We start from the raw sequence: 18,639 nt of genomic DNA on the forward strand, positions 1-18,639 counted from the left end.
TAGCATTACTGTTTGTCCACAAAAATCGAAGTTTTTGCATGCAATATATCTATTTTGATGTGCCCTGTTTATGTGGTGCCTTATTAAATGTATTTTGAGCATAATAAAGCATAAATAAAAACCCAGACTGCTATTTAGCAGATCGCATTAAGGACGTCCAAACTGTGCCTATGTTCCGTCCATAGAACTCAGATCTATTTGAAACCCAAACTAAGCTCAAAAGTAGACCGGGTTTTCATTCACCTACAATGTAGGCATGAGATGGATGCCCTAAGTTGCTCAGGGTTATGCAAAAGAATTAAAGGATGCCCATATTGAAGCCTCACCCAAACCACACCCATTCCCCGCCCACACCTATTCTGTTAGACATGAGTTTTCCCAATGGGCGTCCATGAAATTGTGGAGGTGTCTACAAAGTGATGTCCACATCCTTTGGACATCCATGTGCCAACTATCGCTTGTTAAGACCCTTAAATGGCTCATTAACCCCTTAGTTTGGACACCTAGGTACCACTCAGCGTTAGACAGGACTTAGGTACCCTTTATAGAATCAGGGCCTGAGTATGTACTATGCAAATCAGAATAATAAAACTGTAAAATGAAATAGACACAATTCAAAACTAATTTATTTTTAAATTATTCTTAACCTGTTGGGATGTACACAGGGAAACGTGTTGGTCTCAGCTTTTCTCCCAAGTTTTATGTCTTTTTCTTTTTCAGTTTATTTCACGTAAGTTTTGATCACAACTTAATTTGTTATACCTTAATTTACTTAACATGCATTCATTTGTAGGTTACTATGTGTTAAATTCACTTACCCCCAGATTTTATAAAGGTTGCCCACATTTGACATTCAAATTTGAGCACTACAAATTGAGCACTGATCCCAGATCTACATGCAAAATAATCAGTTGATGGGCTCCAACGATTTACTTAATAGAGTTACAAGCACTTAAATGGCACTTATTAAGTTCGGATGCAGATCAGCCTACACACTATTCAGTAACAATGAGTGCCTAAATTGGACTTCATACAACTCAAAAGGGGGTACAGGCAGATCAAGGGCGTTCACAAAAGATGTGTGTAGTGTTACAGAATACCTAACTTGAGCTCCAGGATTTATACCATAAACTTGGGTGCAGAATTTAGCACTCAACACTGTACTATAAAGAGCACCCTTTATAGAATAGCATTGAGCACTGATTTTTTTATTTGCACCTAAATTTCGCTACCATTATAGACTTCCCCCCCTCCTCCCGATTAAACTTTTTTAAGGACTCCTAATGAACCAAGCATGAACTAATAAATTCACTTTCCTATTTACTAATATCTTTTAGGGAGGAACTGCACTACTCAAGTATAATTCTGCCCAGGTAAACAGTATAATGTCACTTATTATTCTGTCTGCCTCCAAAATGATTCACTGTAGAGCACACAACTGCATAACTAAGAACCCGAACAGGCTGCTGAAACTTACAGATCAAGTCACTAGAACAACCAAGTCAAGGGACAACCGGCTATGTCTAGATTTAGCAATAAAAGGATTAGCAAGGCAATTAGCAACAGAATATATTATTATCCAAGGTCCAAACAACCACATCTTCCCTTACTCAGTGATTCTACCAGAAAAAAAAAAAGATAATAAATGCTGGTAATAGTGGTTAAAAATGACTGGATTGTGGTTATAACTTTACTTTTATATCAATTTCAACACAATGACTTCATGAAAACCTGGGGAGTTTCTCCGAGTACTGCACCGGACAACCTGTATTCATGTATAAGATGTTGATAACAAAAATCTTATACATGAATACAGGATGTCCGGTATAGTACTCAGAGAGACCCCCCAGGAAAGAGACTTGGGAGTACTGGTCAACAAGTCGATGAAGCAGTCCTTGCAAAGCACGGCGGTGTAGAAAAGGGCAAACAGAATGCTAGGAATGATTAAGAAGGGGATCACGAACAGATCAGAGAAGGTTATCATGCCGCTGTACCGGGCCATGGTACGCCCCCTCTGGAATACTGCGGCCAGCACTGGTTGCCGTACTTGAAAAAGAACACAGTACTATTCAAAAGGGTTCAGAGAAGAGCGACTAAAATGGTTAAGGGGCTGGAGGAGTGAGAGTGAGAGATTACAGAAACTGGGTCTCTTCTCCCTTGAAAAGAGGAGACTGAGTGGGAACATGAGCGAAATGTTCAAGATAATGAAGGGAATAGACTTAGTAGATAAAGACAGGTTGTTCACCCTCTCCAAGGTAGGGAGAATGAAAGGGCACTCTCTAAAGTTAAAAGGGGATAGATTCCATATAAACGTAAGGAAGTTCTTCTTCACCCAGAGAGTGGTAGAAAACTGAAACGCTCTTCTGGAGGCTGTTATAGGGGAAAACACCCTCCAGGGATTCAAGGCAAAGTTAGACAAGTTCCTGCTGAACCAGAACGTACGCTGTTAAGGCTAGACTCAGTTAGGGAACTGGTCTTTGACCTAAGGGCCGCCACGGGAGCGGACTGCTGGACACGATGGACCACTGGTCTGGCCAGCAGCAGCAATTCTTATGTTCTTAAAAATTAAAAAATATAAACCAACATTTCACAGATAGGAGGCATAAATTTACAATATGAGGAGGTGAAAAGAAAAGGAAAACAATTATCAAAGAAGAAAAACTCAAAAGGAGACTGCAGAATATACCACTAGGTTGGCTGTATCAGTACATATTGGAACATACGCCTGGACTGTAACCTATTAAATCACGAAATTTTATCACTCAGAAATATAAATAATTGAGATAGTCCAAAAAAACACACCGAAAGTTTCCTGATATCGCACCATACATTTACAATGAAATGTCAAAAAGAACAAGGCCCTCAACTGTAAAACCCTTGACCTCACTAGCAGAAACTACTTATGTTTTTCCTATGTGGCTTTGACCGCATCAGGAACAACACAAATTTTCATTACAAGAAATAAAACTTCACAATTCCTAAACAAAAATAATAATTTCACTAATTGATCCCAATTGGGATTTAAAGCACAACTCAAAGGTATTTATTTTGTACCTGGGACAATGGAGGATTAAGTTACTTGCCTAAAGTCACAAGGAGCAGTCTTGGGATTTGAACCTACAACCTCAGGAGGCAGAGGCAGCAGCTGTACCACTAGGCCACTCTTCAACCAGCCAAACTCATGCTGTTTCTTTCTTTTTAAATGGTGGCAGACAGAGCCAGCAGGAACCTTAACAATGTCAACAGCATATCCCTTATAGATTTCCAACAGAGAAATCCCTTGGACTCATTTAAATTTAAAACTTTGTCCTTGTAGACTGTTCTGAACAACAGTTTTCTTTAATTTTAGGTCCAGTTCTACCACGCTTCCATACTGTTCATCTGATCTTTAACTACACCCAATTCATTTTCTAAAAATATATTCTTACTGTTAGGGAAAACACATGTAATGCTGTCCACTCAGATTCCATTCATTCTTACTATAATCTTAAATTTTCCTCTCTTTACTGCATCTACATATAGCTTTCCATCTCTTTCTCCTATCTTGGTCCTCTCATTCCCTCTCTGCTTAATCCCGCCTTTCTCTGTACCTTTCCACACAGCATCTACCCTCTCTCTCTCCCCCACTTCCATTCAGCATCTACCGGTACTTGCTTTCTCTCTAAACTTTTCATCCTGCATCACAAATCTCTCTCCCCCCCTTCCATGCAAAATCTCATCTTTAACTCCCCTTTCATCCAATGTATTTTCTCCTTCCCCATGTTCAGCGTCACCTCTCTATCTCCCTAACATTCTCTGTATCAAGCATTTTTCCTACCACTTTAGTCACACCCCTTGTCCAGCATCTTTCATCACCTTATTCAAAGCCCCACCACAACCAGCATCCCCTCTCTGTAAAACTACTCTGCCACCTGTACATTCCCACTCTGAGCCACCATACCCTTTTTCTTTTCCCCAGTGCAACATCTGACCTCCTCCATCAAGCATCTTCTGTTTTTCCTGTCTTCTGTTCTTCCCCTCAACCCAGCATCTTTATTTTCTCAATCCTTTACCCCAATCCTGCATCCTGTTTATCCCCCCACCCTCCCAGCACTCTGCACACCACCACCACTCCTGCTCCGGCACCAGCAAGACAAAAAAAAAAAAAGAGATCCAAGTCTCCTATCTAGATGTGCTGCTTCTGGATCTGCCGGCCTGTCCCACTGAAATAGATAGTCTACATTGGAGGGAGCAGAGTCAGAATTGGTGTGTACAAAGAAAGTGTCACCATGCCTCTTTTTTGTGTGTGTGTCATAGCTGCTACTGCTGGTCCTGAGAAGCAGAAGAATTTGTGGCAAAAGTGGCAGTAGGAGTGAGGTGAGGCCACTGTTCCCTCTAAGTTGAGTGGGAGTTCTCCAACTGCATTGTTGCCAGTGGGAACTGGTATTTCAATATTGTGTTTTCAATGGCTAGAGATAGGCAACTTCCCTGGAGTCCTGCAGAGCTTGCCTGTCCCTGAAAATGCAATAGTGAAACTGCACTGTAAATAGAGGACTCCCACTTAACTTAGAGAACAGTATGTAGTTGGGGATGAGGAAGCTTAGCTTCACTAACCCTTTTATGCTACAGGGGAAAGCAAAGGCTCATCTAAGACCCAATCATTATTATTTATTAGCCCCTCCTCCCAAAGGAGTTCAGAACAGGTTACAAATCAGGTATTCAAGAATGTTCCCTATCTATCCTAGGCTCATAGTCTATCTAATATACCTGAGGCAGTAGAGGATTAAGTGACTTGCCCAGGGTCACAAGAAGCAGTGTGGGGTTTAAACCCACCACCTCAGGGAGCTGAGGCTATAGCTCTAACCACTATGCCACTCTCTCCATTAGGCAAGGCTAGGTGGTCACCTAAGGTAGCAATTTTTGGAGGTGACAAATAGCTGAGGCAGTCAAGGCAAAACAACAGGTCCTGACAACCAAACAAAACTAAAAGAACCATCAGGTCATACTTAACTTGCATTTTTTATGGGAAATTTGTATGAGGATCATGATTGTTGAGTTTAATTATCAAAATGTTGGGGTGGGGGGGTGTCATGAAAAGGTCTGAAAGTTAATTAGGGGAGGGAAGTTGAGGCTGAAGTTTCACTAGGGTGCCCACTATCCTTGCACTGCTTGAGAGGCACTGGTTTAACAGATCATATTCTCCTATACAAAGCACACTTTAAGAGCAGTCCATTGGTAACACTGTCAGCTGTTACCTGGGAACATTTTCCAGGGTAACAGGACAAAACAAAGCCCAGAATAAGTTCCCTAATTTACAGCCATAGCTATAAGTGAACACAGTTAATAATGTGCATTATTTTACTGAAGGTTCCAGTTTATGCAATGGGATCTGGTTATTAGTTAGGAGTTAATGCAGTTAAACATCTTAATGACTCCAGCAGTAAAGCAGAGGAATTGCTTCTCTGCCCAGCCCTGTACATTTCTTACAAAATAAACTACAGCAAAATAATATACAAATAAGAACATAAGAATTGCCGCTGCTGGGTCAGACCAGTGGTTCATCTTGCCCAGCAGTCCGCTCACACGGCGGCCCTTAGGTCAAAGACCAGTGCTCTAAATGAGTCCAGCCTCACCTGCGTATGTTCCAGTTTAGCAGGAACTTGTCTAACTTTGTCTTGAATCCCTGGAGGGTATTTTCCCCTATAACAGCCTCTGGAAGAGCGTTCCAGCTTTCTACCACTCTCTGGGTGAAGAAAAACTTCCTTACGTTTGTACGGAATCTATCCCCTTTCAGCTTTAGGGAGTGCCCTCTCGTTCTCACTACCTTGGAGATGGTGAACAATCTGTCTTTATCTACTAAGTCTATTCCCTTCAGTATCTTGAATGTTTCGATTATGTCCCTTCTGATTATTTGAATTGGACAGCATTTAAAAAAAAAAAAAATCTTAAAATCTGACCAATTTCTGCTAGATGAGGCTACAGGTTTTGTTCAAAGTCAAGAAGATGTCAACATAACCCTGACTTATTTTGACACCAATTTTTAGCCTCAGGTGTTGAAGTACCCCGGCATCTAATCTAGAATGACAAAACTGAAGAAGGGAACCCTAAAGATCAATCAGGTGAAAAGTATATGAAATATTGGCATAGCACCATCTTTAAACTCAACTCTGTACATAATTCACACACTGAAAATGTCCCAGAAAAAAAAAAAAAGATGCAGGAAAAAGAATTATGTGGAATTAGACCTCATCTGCTATATGCTACTCTCTGAACCATAGCTTGACTGTAGGACTGGCACTGATTCTGCTTCTGGGTTAAAACGGCAAATCTATAAACTGGCTGCTAACATTTATATGTCCCAGTGGTGGAGAGCATTTTGCTGACCACCACTGGCATTGTTCCTTGATATTCAATGCTGGCCATGTCCAGGCATCTGGAGCTTCTGGATTCTGCAGAGCTGGCTAATGCATAACCAGTTAAGTCAATATTCAGCATTTAAGTAGCTATGGGTGACAGCATAAAGATAGGACTGACTTTTATGTGGTCCTATTTATACAGTTAACTTGGCCAGTTACATATTGAACTTTTAATTTTCAGTGGTGACAACCAATTATGTGCCACTGAAACTTAGCAGATAGCCCTGAACAAGCAACTTATCTGCTCTGAATCGTTTGAATATCAACCCGATAAGTGATAGCAGGGTGCCTAATCCCTCTTTTGTAAATATCCATAGCACATACTTGTGAGAGAGGACACATGGGTGTGGAGAATGTGGTGCAGTGGTTATAGCCACAGCCTCAGCACTCTGATATTGTGGGATCAAATCTACACTGCTCCTTGAGATCCTGGGAAAGACAGGGAAATGCTCGAGTACCTGAATAAATTAATGTGGACCATTCTGAGCTCCCCTGGGAGAATGGTATAGGTCGGAAATTGAATGAATGAGTACAGGCAGAATAAGGGGCTGCGAAAATGTTCTCAGCCCAACCAACAACGTTGAAGCAGTCTCCCTTGAGGCCTATACACTTAGTCCAGCAATTTTCCACTTTTTTCATTCTGTATTTTTCCAACACAATGAAAAAGTGGAAAAATCACTGGGCAAAGTGTTATAGCCTTTGATGGAGACTGCCCCAACTTTGTTGGTTTTGCTGAGACTTTTAAGCTGCCTCTCGTACATCTGTAACTTACAGAATGTTGTAAATTATGCTACATCCCTGCTGTATTTAGGTGCCATCATGTATATCAATTGCTGGAAAAAGGGATAGAAGGGTATAGATAGAGGGCTACTGCACAGGTCCTGGACCTGTTGGGCTGCCGCGTGAGCGGACTGCTGGGCACAATGGACCTCGGGTCTGATCCAGTGGAGGCATTGCTTATGTTCTTATGTTAGGGCTAGTATAACTGCAGGCACCTAAGTGCTAGTGAACTGATACCAGGTTACACAACAGAACCCAGGCTTCTACCTCACAGCTTTGGCATACCTAAATAGAAGAGGCCAGTTATAGAGCTTCCCCCTAAAGGCTTGATTCTATACGAAGCGCCCAAAAAAATCTGTGCCAACTAGAACAGTGCTTAACACAATTCTACAAAGTGCATGTACCTTTTATAGAATTACACTAAGCACCTGTACATCACATAACTTTTAAGTGGACCCTTTTAGGCTAGCTGAAATCAGGCCTAAATGCCGCCACCTATGTAAGTTGTGCCTGGATCAGGCATATTCTATAACAAGTGTAGAACAAAGAGCAGACCAGATAAATATATGGAGCAAAAAGATGTTTAATGTCACATATGCTTGATGTGGGCACGTTTCACCCGAGGGCTGCGTCGGAGGCAAAACTAGAGAGGAAATCCAGACAGGAAGCTTCTCTCTAGTATAACAGCTTACCAAACAATCCAGAATATTCAAACATAAAAAATACACTTCATACTGATACAGAAATTCAGCAAGAGTAGTCCTGAGGGAAGTAGTTGAAGAAGTATTGTAGCAAGACTACTGCTGCTGAATTTCTGTACCAGTGTGAAGTGTATTTTTTGTTATATTTGAATATTCTGGATTGTTTGGTAAGCTGTTATACAAGAGAGAAGCTGGTTTTCCTCTCTAGTTTTGCCTCTGACGCAGCCCTCGGGCGAAACGTGGCCATGTCAGGCACATGTGACATTAAGGGCTCCTTTTACAAAGATATGCTAGCATTTTTAGCACACACACTAGCTTTAGTGCTCAAGAGAAGGCGGTAGCGGCTAGCGCATGCGGCATTTTAGCGTGCACTATTCCGCGCGTTAAGGCCCTAATGCACCTTTGTAAAAGGAGCCCTAAATTTCTTTTTGCTCCATATACTCGTTTGGTCTGAATCATCGCAGATCATCAGCACACAACTTTTAAGAATGCCCACGATCTGCCCCTCTCCAGACCATGCTCCCTTTTCAAATTCACACACTAGAAATGGCGCATACTTTTTATAGAATCATGCATTCTAAGCTGTGTGCAAAATTAGTACCAATTAGCTTCAATTATGAAGTGTTAATTGACAATTATTGATACCAATTAGGCCAATTAATCAAGTCACGTTGCACAATTTGCGCACACAACTTAAGGCGCCATTTACAGAATTTGGGGATAAATGTTTAATAAATTAGGTTCACACCACTAGACAGTAAATAAAGTCTACCAGGGCCCCAGATTCCAGCAGAATAGGACAGACCACATGTACCTGTAACCTGTTCAGTGTGTGCTTTCGTTGCCACCTTAACTTTTTCATATTGTATAGTATGGCGCAGAGGTTAAAGCTATAGCCTCAGCACCCTGAGGTTGTGGGTTCAAACCCATGTTGCTCCTTGTGACCCTGGGCAAGTCACTTAATCCCACCACCCCCTCCCCCATTGCCACAGGTACATTACATAGATTGTGAGACCACTGCATCAGAGAGGGAAAATTGATTGAATACATGAATAAATTCATGTAAACCGTTCTGAACTCCCTTGGGAGAATAGTATAGGAAATTGACTAAATAAATAAATTTGCAACTAGTGTTGTTAATAGATTACATGATATCACATCTAACAAAAGCTCTTTGTAAATCACAAAGGCACAAATATTATTGCATAGACTTTCTGCGCTCATGGCAAAAAGAGCTGGCATTATGTTTTGAGTAGCAGCCATATTATCTCTCCATCAATATAAGACCTGCAATTAATGGTGTTTTCAAACTGACCCTCAGGCTGAGGGCTCAGTCTAATGGCTTATAGCTAGTCCATTATCTTATTGAACAGGCAGACTTGATCAGTAATTGGAAGCTAGCCTATTAATTCTCTGGGCCACTCAAGAACTGAGGAAGCAAAACAGACAACAGGTGATTTTAATATGCAAGATGTTGACTGAGGCATCCTTTTTGTGGGGTCATTCAGAAGTGGGGAGATCCTGGATTCTCTACAGGGAGAACTGTTTCAGCAGTTAGTAATGAAACCTACAGGAGATGAGGCCATATTAGACTTAGTACTTATAAATGGGCCTACAGTCTGGATGCCCTGAGTAGGCCCACTCTTGCTATTAGAAGCAGGGTTAACTGTATCCAGGACATCCTGTTTGTCTGTCTTGCCTGTTTAGATTGTAAGCTCTTTCGAGCAGGGACTGATTTCTTATTCTTTGTAACTCTGTGCAGCACTGCGTGCGTCTGGTAGCACTATAGAAATAATTAATAGTAGTAGTAGTAGGTCAGGCCTGGCTAGTACCTGGATGGGGTCCAGAAAAAGGAGGACTGATTGAGACATCTGGGTTTTACTTCCATTGATTTCAATGGAAATAAAGCCTAGATGTCTCTATCTGTCCTCCTTACTTCCATTGCTTTCAGTAGAAGTAAAACCCGGATGTCTCAATCCTTCCTTCTTTTCCTGGAACTATATGGTAACCCTTTGGGGGACCACTGAGTAATACCTGGCACTGTAGGTGGCAGGGCCCCACGCTGGGCAGCAGCAACATAGTAGAGCCACTGCACAGAAGGCAACGGCAAACCACTCCTGTAACCTGCCATGAAACATCACAGGGTGGATTCCTCACTGTGCATGCAGCCTTGGGTCAGTGGTTAATTCAAAGGCGTACACACACTTCCAAATGGGGAAGGTGTTTCTGGTGTTATAGAGGATGATAATCTGGCATCCATTTGTTCAGTACTGTATTAAGAAAAGTGTGGAGAGAGCTCAATCAAAAGTGAAGGTTGTGGACTTAAAAAAAAATTGGTGAAATGGCAAAATACCTTAAGGCAGGGATCTCAAAGTCCCTCCTTGAGGGCCGCAATCCAGTCGGGTTTTCAGGATTTCCCCAATGAATATGCATTGAAAGCAGTGCGTGCGCATAGATCTCTTCATTGGGGAAATCCTGAAAACCCGACTGGATTGCGGCCCTCAAGGAGGGACTTTGAGACCCCTGCCTTAAGGAATTGATAGCTGGATGGGAACATTTGGGAGAAACAAAAAACAAAACAGTGTGCAAAACTGAAAGGAGGTATTTTAAGGGCAACATACATACCTTTTCATAAGGAAAGTAAATAAAAGAAAAGGAAGGCCTTTTTGGTTCTCAAAATACAGTTCTCCCTCCATATTCACAGGGGTTAGGGGCAGAGCCAGCCCACAAATGCAAAAAAAAAAAAAAAATCGCAAATAGCTTTTTGCCCGACCACACTGAAGCAAGGCACTGAACTTTTCTCTCTGCACCCCAGCAAAACATTCACACACTTCTCTGATGCTGGTGTACATCCAACAAGGCTGAAAAAAAGCGCTGAACTTTTCTCCCGGCACCCCAGCATGATGTCATTCGGGGGCAAAGTCAGCAAGATGAAAACCACAAATCATCAAAGTTGTGAGTGATGAACCCTCAAATATGGAGGGAGACCTGTAGTAGCTAAGGACCTGCTATTCATCTGGTGGTAATCAGAAATTCATACAGGGCCATGTTCAGGCACTGGCACTGAATTTCCAGGTTTTGAGAGCCAGCAAATGCATAGCCGGTTAACGCCCCCTTTTACAAAATCACAAAAGTGGTTTTTAGCGCAGGCCTATGAGCGTTGGGAGCAGAACATTCAGTGCACCGGCCTGCGCTAAAAGCCACTTCCATAGTTTTGTAAAAGGGGGAGGGGTAAGTGCAATATTCAGCTATGGTTTACCACATAAACATAAGACTGACTTTTAGGTGGTCCCATTTAAACAGTTAACTTTGCTGTACAAGTGCCAACTCCATCCCTGGAATTCCCCCAATAGCTGTTTTTTTAGGTCAGCAGTAACTGATGTTTTCAGTGGTACTAACTGGTCTGTCCCCTCTGGTTTATTTACCAGGTGAAATGGACAGCTAGGGCTTTCTCATGTCAGCTGTTAAAGTTTGGAACCAACTGCCAGATGTATTGCACTAGGTATTTTGAAAGTGACTTCAAATTTATTTTTCTCAAGTAAGTTGTATGGACAATGCCCATATTTTAATATTAGAGACTTTAAGCCCCTTTTATGAAATTGAGTTAGGCTTTTTTATTGCCCGCAGTGCCGGTAAGAGCTCCAACGCTCATAGAATTCCTATGAGTGTTGGAGCTAATACCGCTGCGGCCGGCGATAAAAAAGCCTAACGCTGCTTTATAAAAGGGGGCCTTAATTTGTTGCCCGAGTCTGTTGCAGTCTTGTAGGGTGTAATTGGGTGAATCTCTTCATAAAGACAGTTAATAAATCCCAATAAATAAATATTTCTAAGTTTTTGTATATGCTAAGAATTTGTTGTCAGTAGATAGATTTCTTTTTAAATATTACTGTAAACTGCTTTAATTGACTTTTTAAACCATATTGGTGGTCTACAGATTTCAGTAAATGAAATGACATAAAATGAAAATAAGTTAATGATCTTTATCATAAGGAATATGGGGACAAAATTAGAGGACCTTTTATTGAAATGCATTAAAATCGGAGCTTAATGTGTTTTAATCTGGGCGTTTCCTGTGTGCTAAGCCCAGATTTAATGTTTATGTTTATTAAAACTTAATGTACCGCTTCAACTGAAGACAGACCCAAGCGTTTACAATAGATGAAACACATAAAACAAAAAGGAACTCCAATGTTAATAGGAAAGACCTAACATCATGTGCACTAAAAGATCATACATACAAGTACTCACAAGATAAAAAAGAAGACAATACTCCAAATTATGACAGCAGTTGTATTTAGGGATTTTAATTTTTTGCAGGACCTCCACTAATTTTTCCAGGAGTGTGTGGGCTTTGCAAAAATTTAACATGCAAGCACTTACGGCCTCCTACTTACAAGGGGCCACTGAAAAGTTCTCATCCCAACCAACAAAGTTGGGGCAGTCTCCATCAAGGGCTATACACATGATCAATATCTGAGTTAATTTGTATAAATAAGAATTTAAGAAAGCATGGGACCAGCCCAGAGGTATTTTGAGTGATAGGGATTGAGGTAGTTGAGTAGTTGATGTGGATAAATAGACTGGATAAACTATGTGGCCTTTTTTTCAGCTGTAAAGTTCTTGGCTTCTATGTTTCTAAATAACGCATAAATCCATGGACATAAGGACTTCACACAAGTCAGTATGTGGATGAGGAACTTATACTTGTAGCTCAAATCCTTAATCTGTGACCGCCATCTCACCAACCAATCAAAAGGCTGACTTACCTGTGCCCCACTGTATGAGGCACGTCATGATCAACAGCCCAGATTGCAACTCTAAATTCCATAAAGAATGCATTTGGTCCTCTACATGCACCCCAAATGGAGCACACCACCACACCAGTCTTGTTAAGCATTCAGAGCTGGAAGTTTTAACAAGGGGGGCATTGTACACTCCTAGAATTCCAAACCTGCCTTCCACTGCACTGTGATATCTATGACCTTGTTTCATCCACTTGAAAACTGCACTATAAATATCAAATGTATCCCTGGGTAGCATCAAAAAGTCAGAAACCCTCCAGAAAACCTGCAGCCTATGTTCAAGAGACTCACATAACTTGGTAAATTCTAGAGATACATACATAAGAACATAAGCACTGCCTCTGCTGGGTCAGACCAGGGGTCCAACGTGCACAGCAGTCCGCTCATTCAGTGGCCCATCAGGTCCAGGACCTGTTAGTAACCCTCTATCTATACCCTTCTATCCCCTTTTCCTTCAGGAAATTGTCCAATCCCTTCTTGAACTCCAATACCGTACCTTGTCCTATCACACTATCTGGAAGCACATTCCAGGTGTCCACCACACGTTGGGTGAAGAAGAACTTCCTAGCATTGGTTCTGAATCTGTCCCCTTTAAATTTTTCCGAATGCCCTCTCGTTCTTGTAGTTTTCGAAAGCTTGAAGAATCTGTCCCTATGCCCTTCATGATTTTGTAAGTCTCTATCATATCCCCTCTAAGTCTCCGCTTCTCCAGGGAAAAGAGCCCCAGTTTCTCCAATCTTCCAGCGTATGAAAGGTTTTCCATACCTTTTATCAAATGTGTTGCTCTCTTCTGAACCCTCTCGAGTATCGCCATATTCTTCTTTGGGTATGGCAACCAATATTGGACGCAATACTCCAGATGTGGGCGCACCATCGCCCAATACAGCAGCAAGATAACTTCTTTCGTTCTTGTTGTAATACCTTTCTTGATTATACCTAGCATTCTATTCGCTTTCTTAGCAGCCACTGAGCACTGTGCCGACGGCTTCATTGTCTTGTCCACTATTACCCCCAAGTCCCTTTCTTGGATACTCTCACTCAGTAACAGCCCTCCCCTCGGGTTTCTGTTTCCTACGTGCAAGACTTTACATTTCTCTACATTAAACTTCATCTGCCATCTCATCGCCCACTCCCCTAGCTTGTTCAGGTCCCTTTGTAAATCTTCGCAGTCCTCTTTAGTCCTAGCCCCATTAAATAGTTTGGTGTCATCTGTGAATTTTATTACTTCGCACTTCATCCCTGTTTCTAGATCATTTATAAATACATTGAACAGCAGCGGTCCAAGCACCGACCCCTGCGGAACACCACTCGTAACCCTCCTCTAGTCTGAGTAGTGGCCCTTCACTCCTACCCTCTGCTTCCTACCCGCCAACCAATTTCTGATCCATCTGTGTACGTCTTCTTCCACCCCATGGTACATCAATTTCCGAAGTAGGCATTCATGGGGTACTTTGTCAAAGGTTTTTTGGAAGTCTAAATAAACGATGCTTTTGGGGTCCCCTTTGTCCATCCCTTTGTTAATTTCTTTGAAGTGCAATAAGTTCATCAGGCACGATCTTCCCTTGCAGAAACCATGTTGGCTTGTTACCATAAGTTTATTCCTTTCTAGATGCTCCTCGATGCTTTCTTTTATCAGCGCTTCTGCCATTTTCCCCAGAACTGAGGTCATACATACCGGTCTGTAGTTCCCCGGGTCACCTTTTTAAAGATGGGCGTAACATTGGCTATCTTCCAATCCTCCGGGATTACGCCTGTGTAGATAGTGTTGGCTTAACTGTTTCAGTTTAATGGAACAAGGGATAATATTCCAAAAGCTGCTGAGAAGAGATGGCACTCACCTAGGGCCAAATTTCAAATTAATGCAATTCTGTTGTTCAGTGTGAAATAATTTAAAAAAAAAAAATGGCAACAAAATGCACAGTACTGAATCTGTTTTGAACTGGATCTCTGGCAGGATGGTTCTATTTATTTAAAAATTTTCTATCCTACTCTCACAAACGTTTTGTTTACCTCATTGAATTTCTTTTCAAACCAGTCCCATAAGTGCTAGCTCTCCATTATTTTATCTTCTGCTGGAACCAGTCACAACTCAGAGGGCCATACCATTCTCGTTTTATCACGGTATATTGTGCACATGCTATTAAATCAGTGTATGCTAAATGAATCAACTTTACATACAGCGGTCTTGTTTGAACTGCCATTTCTTGCATGAAGCAAAGAATTCCCTTGGAGGCTGTACCAGCATTGCTTGTTGATAACGTTCTAGCATTACCATAACCCTCATGTTTATCTTGCACAGTGTCACTGCCGTGTGGAAGTAGAAAATATTCATAGCAACTAGCTGTTCATTTTCTGTGATTTCAAATTTCTTCAAGGCTATTTTCCCCTAAATGTCAACAAATGACTTAATGCACTGCATATAGGGATAAAATCCATTTCCCAACATCCTATGCAGTCCCATCAATGTATTAAACAGTCCCATGAAAACAAACCGCGCAATTCAGCAGCAGAATTTATCGCAGCGCCCCTTTTTTGCAAGCCGTATTTGGCTAGCAGGCTCTAGAGCCGTGACCGCAGAGGAGAGATTGAACTTGCATGATGACGTCATGGTCCAGCTGTTTACCATTTCACCTGTAAGCCACCTTCCTGTAATACAGGCTAGTGTTACATAACTATAGCAAGAGTTAAGGTTCTCCAGGGCCATCGCCATGGATATCATTTCAAATACGTCTCCTTATTGTTCAGCGCGCCTAGCTATGGTAATGCTTGCCAACGGCACTAGCCTTACTGCAAAGGAAACAAGCCTAATATGGTGTCACGGTTCGCAGAAGCCCAGGGCAAGATAAGGACCACCCTCCTCCCATCCCTTAGCAATTATGGCTATAAACTCTGCAAATTTCCAACACACACAGTAAACGCTCAGAGAATTATTTTTGCGCAGCATAATTTTGCCGCCCCGCTGAGCAACCGGTTTGGCAGATATGCGGTTGTTTTTTGTCGTCGGAGTCCCAACTCATTTCTTTTTTAACGAGACGCAAAACAGAAGTTTCCGAACTCATCCTTGTGGTTCAAACTCAACAAAACACTGCCTATGATAATAGATTTCAGATGGTGATTTCAGCCCCGAAAAGGAAGATAATTTTTTTTTTTTTTTTTTTGGAACTCTCAGAAAATAGGCTACAAATAATAACCCTTGTAAATAGTAAGCAGCTTGTAGGTAGTTTCTGGCACTGACAGACCTCGGTGACAATTTAGTGCTGACGGATCCGTCTCAGCATAGGGAAGGAAAAGTATTAGGATCCATCAGCGCTAAAATGTCAACGCGGACCTCAGATTTTTAAGGAAGTGCGGGTTTAGATCCGCGAGGTCCGCGTTTTACCCCCTTCCCGTAAATGTGTTCGTGGCCCTTCTGAAATCAAGCAACTAAGCAGCAAGATATATTTGCAAAAAGAAAAAAAAAATGGAAAAAGCGCGTGCGCATCAGATACAGTAAGGAAACGAATTATTGGATTAAGTCAACATTTATAGCTGAGAGTGTCATCTTATTTCTAAGGGTTCCTCCTCCCCCCCGGGAAAGAAAAAAAAAAAACACCTAAAGGCGGATTTTCCGCGTTTACCTTTGGATCTTTTTCATAGTAATATTGCTGCGTCCTGATCCATCTTCCTACCAGGTGGTCCCTGACGGTGTGAGCCAACGCGAAATAGTAGTCGCGGGGCGTCGACACGTTTCTGTCCTTGACCAGGGTGAAGTGGAGGTGCCTGTTAAAGTTCTTCCTGATCTCGGCCACATCCCCGAGCCCCGCGATCCCCCTCACGCTGATCTGCTTCCTCTTCTCGCTGTCTGTCAGAGGGGTGGCCATGGCGGCAAGTGCGGACGCGATGCGCCGTGCACCTTCGGCTCTGCTGCAGGCGTTTCTTTGCGCCGCCTATACGAGCGCCGCTGTTTGCGCGAGGGCAGCTTTTCGCGAGGTCTCCCGCTCCCCCTCGCGGCCCCCCCCCCTTCTTCTTTTCTGCGGCTCTACGAGGTCCTGCCTCCCTTAAAGTTGCAGAGCCGACAGAAGCTGGCAAAGAGGCGCCTGCGCTCTCGGCACCGGGGCACCGCAGCGGCGAAGGACTGAAGTCAGCAAAGGCTGCGTGCGAGCTGAGATATTCTGGACGACAACAGCTATGACACGCAGCGACTGCGAGCAATTCGCGCATGATTTCTGCGCTGCTGAAGTTGCCGGTTTGAGGAATAATTATTTTCTTTTGGTTAAAATGTAGAGATGCCGTGCTGTTAGCCCTTTAAAAAAATAAAATAATTTTCTGTGTGTAACAGTGTTAAGGTCAAGATGCTGTTGTAAGAGGACTAATCCATCTCAGGTAAACTCCTTCAGAAAGAGAGAGGGTTTATAGTGCATAAAGTGTTAATCATATTACCAAATGCTCATGTATCAATACTGTGTACTTATTATACCTATATAACTTGTCATACCTATGTTAAAGTTGTTCTATAACTTTTCTTATTGTTTTATAATATAAAATAATAAAAATATTGAACCAAAAAAAAAAAAAGAGAGCGAGAGGGCGAGGCTGCCTTACAAAGTTGACACACCTTGTACACTTTTTTATGTTTTACTGTCCAAACAATACAGCTTGGTGTTTGCTTTACTGATCTACACAACATAGACCATACTTTTAATTAAAATATTGAGAAAGTAATTAAGAAAAAGAAAAGAAAAAAAAAAGGCCACACTTGTTGGAGGCCCATTTTACAGCAAAAATTGTGATGTGCCATTTAGGATAAGTGTCTACCAATTTTGCATATCAGGAGGGGGTAGTGTTTGCATATTCTTCTTTTTTTTTCAAGTTTGTTGAATATTATTTACAGGGCCGCTGTTAAATATGCTGGAGCTCAGGCAGGGCAGCTATTAGACATTTTGGAGCTCAGGGCAGAAATTAAGTATGGGACCCCTAGTCTCCCCACCCATTATTAATACCTCAGATAAAACAGTTTTAAATGAGTTCTTTGCAGAAAAATCTGTCAGAACTTCACCAAATACAGAAAAAATTAGAAATAGAAATAAGACCAAAATTGAACTGGAAATCACAAGAAATTAAACTAGGCAAGACTCTCCGAAGCATAACCGGCATGATCGCATTTATACCTTCAGTGATGCGTTCCTGCAGATCATCCATAGTTGCGGGCAGTGGGGGTATGCACACTCTGTCTTTCAAGTACCCCCAAGGAAAAAGTCACAAACAGTAGTGTCTAGTGATCTCGGGGGCCACTTGAGGAACACCTGGTCATTTTATCACGTGCATTGTCTGAAGGTTGTAACTTCTGCAGCAATTGCAGCTTATAAGGGTGAAAGTGCAAGCGATTGTATAAGATCTTGCTAACCATGCTTTTTGGGACTTGCATTTGCTGTCATCTTATTTATAAACATATTCCAATAAGTTTTGATTTTGTAACCATTTAAAATCAAGGAGTGTTTTTGTGGGCACCCTGTACAAACTCCAGCCCACCCCTAGTCTGATCTCTGATTTATAGGCCCTTGAACAAATTATAAGGTTACAAAAGTAATTAGCTCTTAGAAATATAGTCTATTAGATCCTTAGAGGGCAGTGGTGTAGTAAGGGGGGGGAGGGGACGCCATCTTTGTGAGGACACCGACACCTCTCCTCCTCTCCAGCCCCCTGTGTACCTCTTTAAATGATCACCAGCAAGAGCAGCATCTTCCACCTGCTGCTCATGTCAGCCTTGGCTCCCTTTTGACATCACTTCCTGGTTGCATCACCAGGATGTGATCTCTGAAGCCTTGGCATACCTAGCATATGTGACACCCGGGGCCCATCATTTTTTCACACCCCTCCCATCTATATGAAAAATATGATTTTTAGTAACAATCCACATATCGCACAACAAGAGTGTATCTAGGAAAAGATGGCATCTTAAACACTGCAGTGAGCACTAGAACA

The 18,639-nt window shown here is 42.0% G+C and overlaps 1 protein-coding gene across 1 annotated transcript in view; it reads right to left on the reverse strand.

The window, feature by feature from the left end:
- PYGB (glycogen phosphorylase B) overlaps positions 1-16,689 on the reverse strand; it is a 152,311-nt gene extending 135,622 nt beyond the window's left edge. Inside the window, exon 1 of the mRNA XM_033938126.1 lies at positions 16,296-16,689. Within this exon, the coding sequence (XP_033794017.1) occupies positions 16,296-16,538 (243 nt within the window). The 5' untranslated portion in view covers positions 16,539-16,689. The remainder of the gene's footprint in view (positions 1-16,295) is intronic.
- Between the last annotated feature and the right edge of the window lie 1,950 nt (positions 16,690-18,639).

This window comes from Geotrypetes seraphini, chromosome 3 (genome assembly GCF_902459505.1).
Source record: "Geotrypetes seraphini chromosome 3, aGeoSer1.1, whole genome shotgun sequence".
NCBI classification, from domain to species: Eukaryota; Metazoa; Chordata; class Amphibia; order Gymnophiona; family Dermophiidae; genus Geotrypetes; species Geotrypetes seraphini.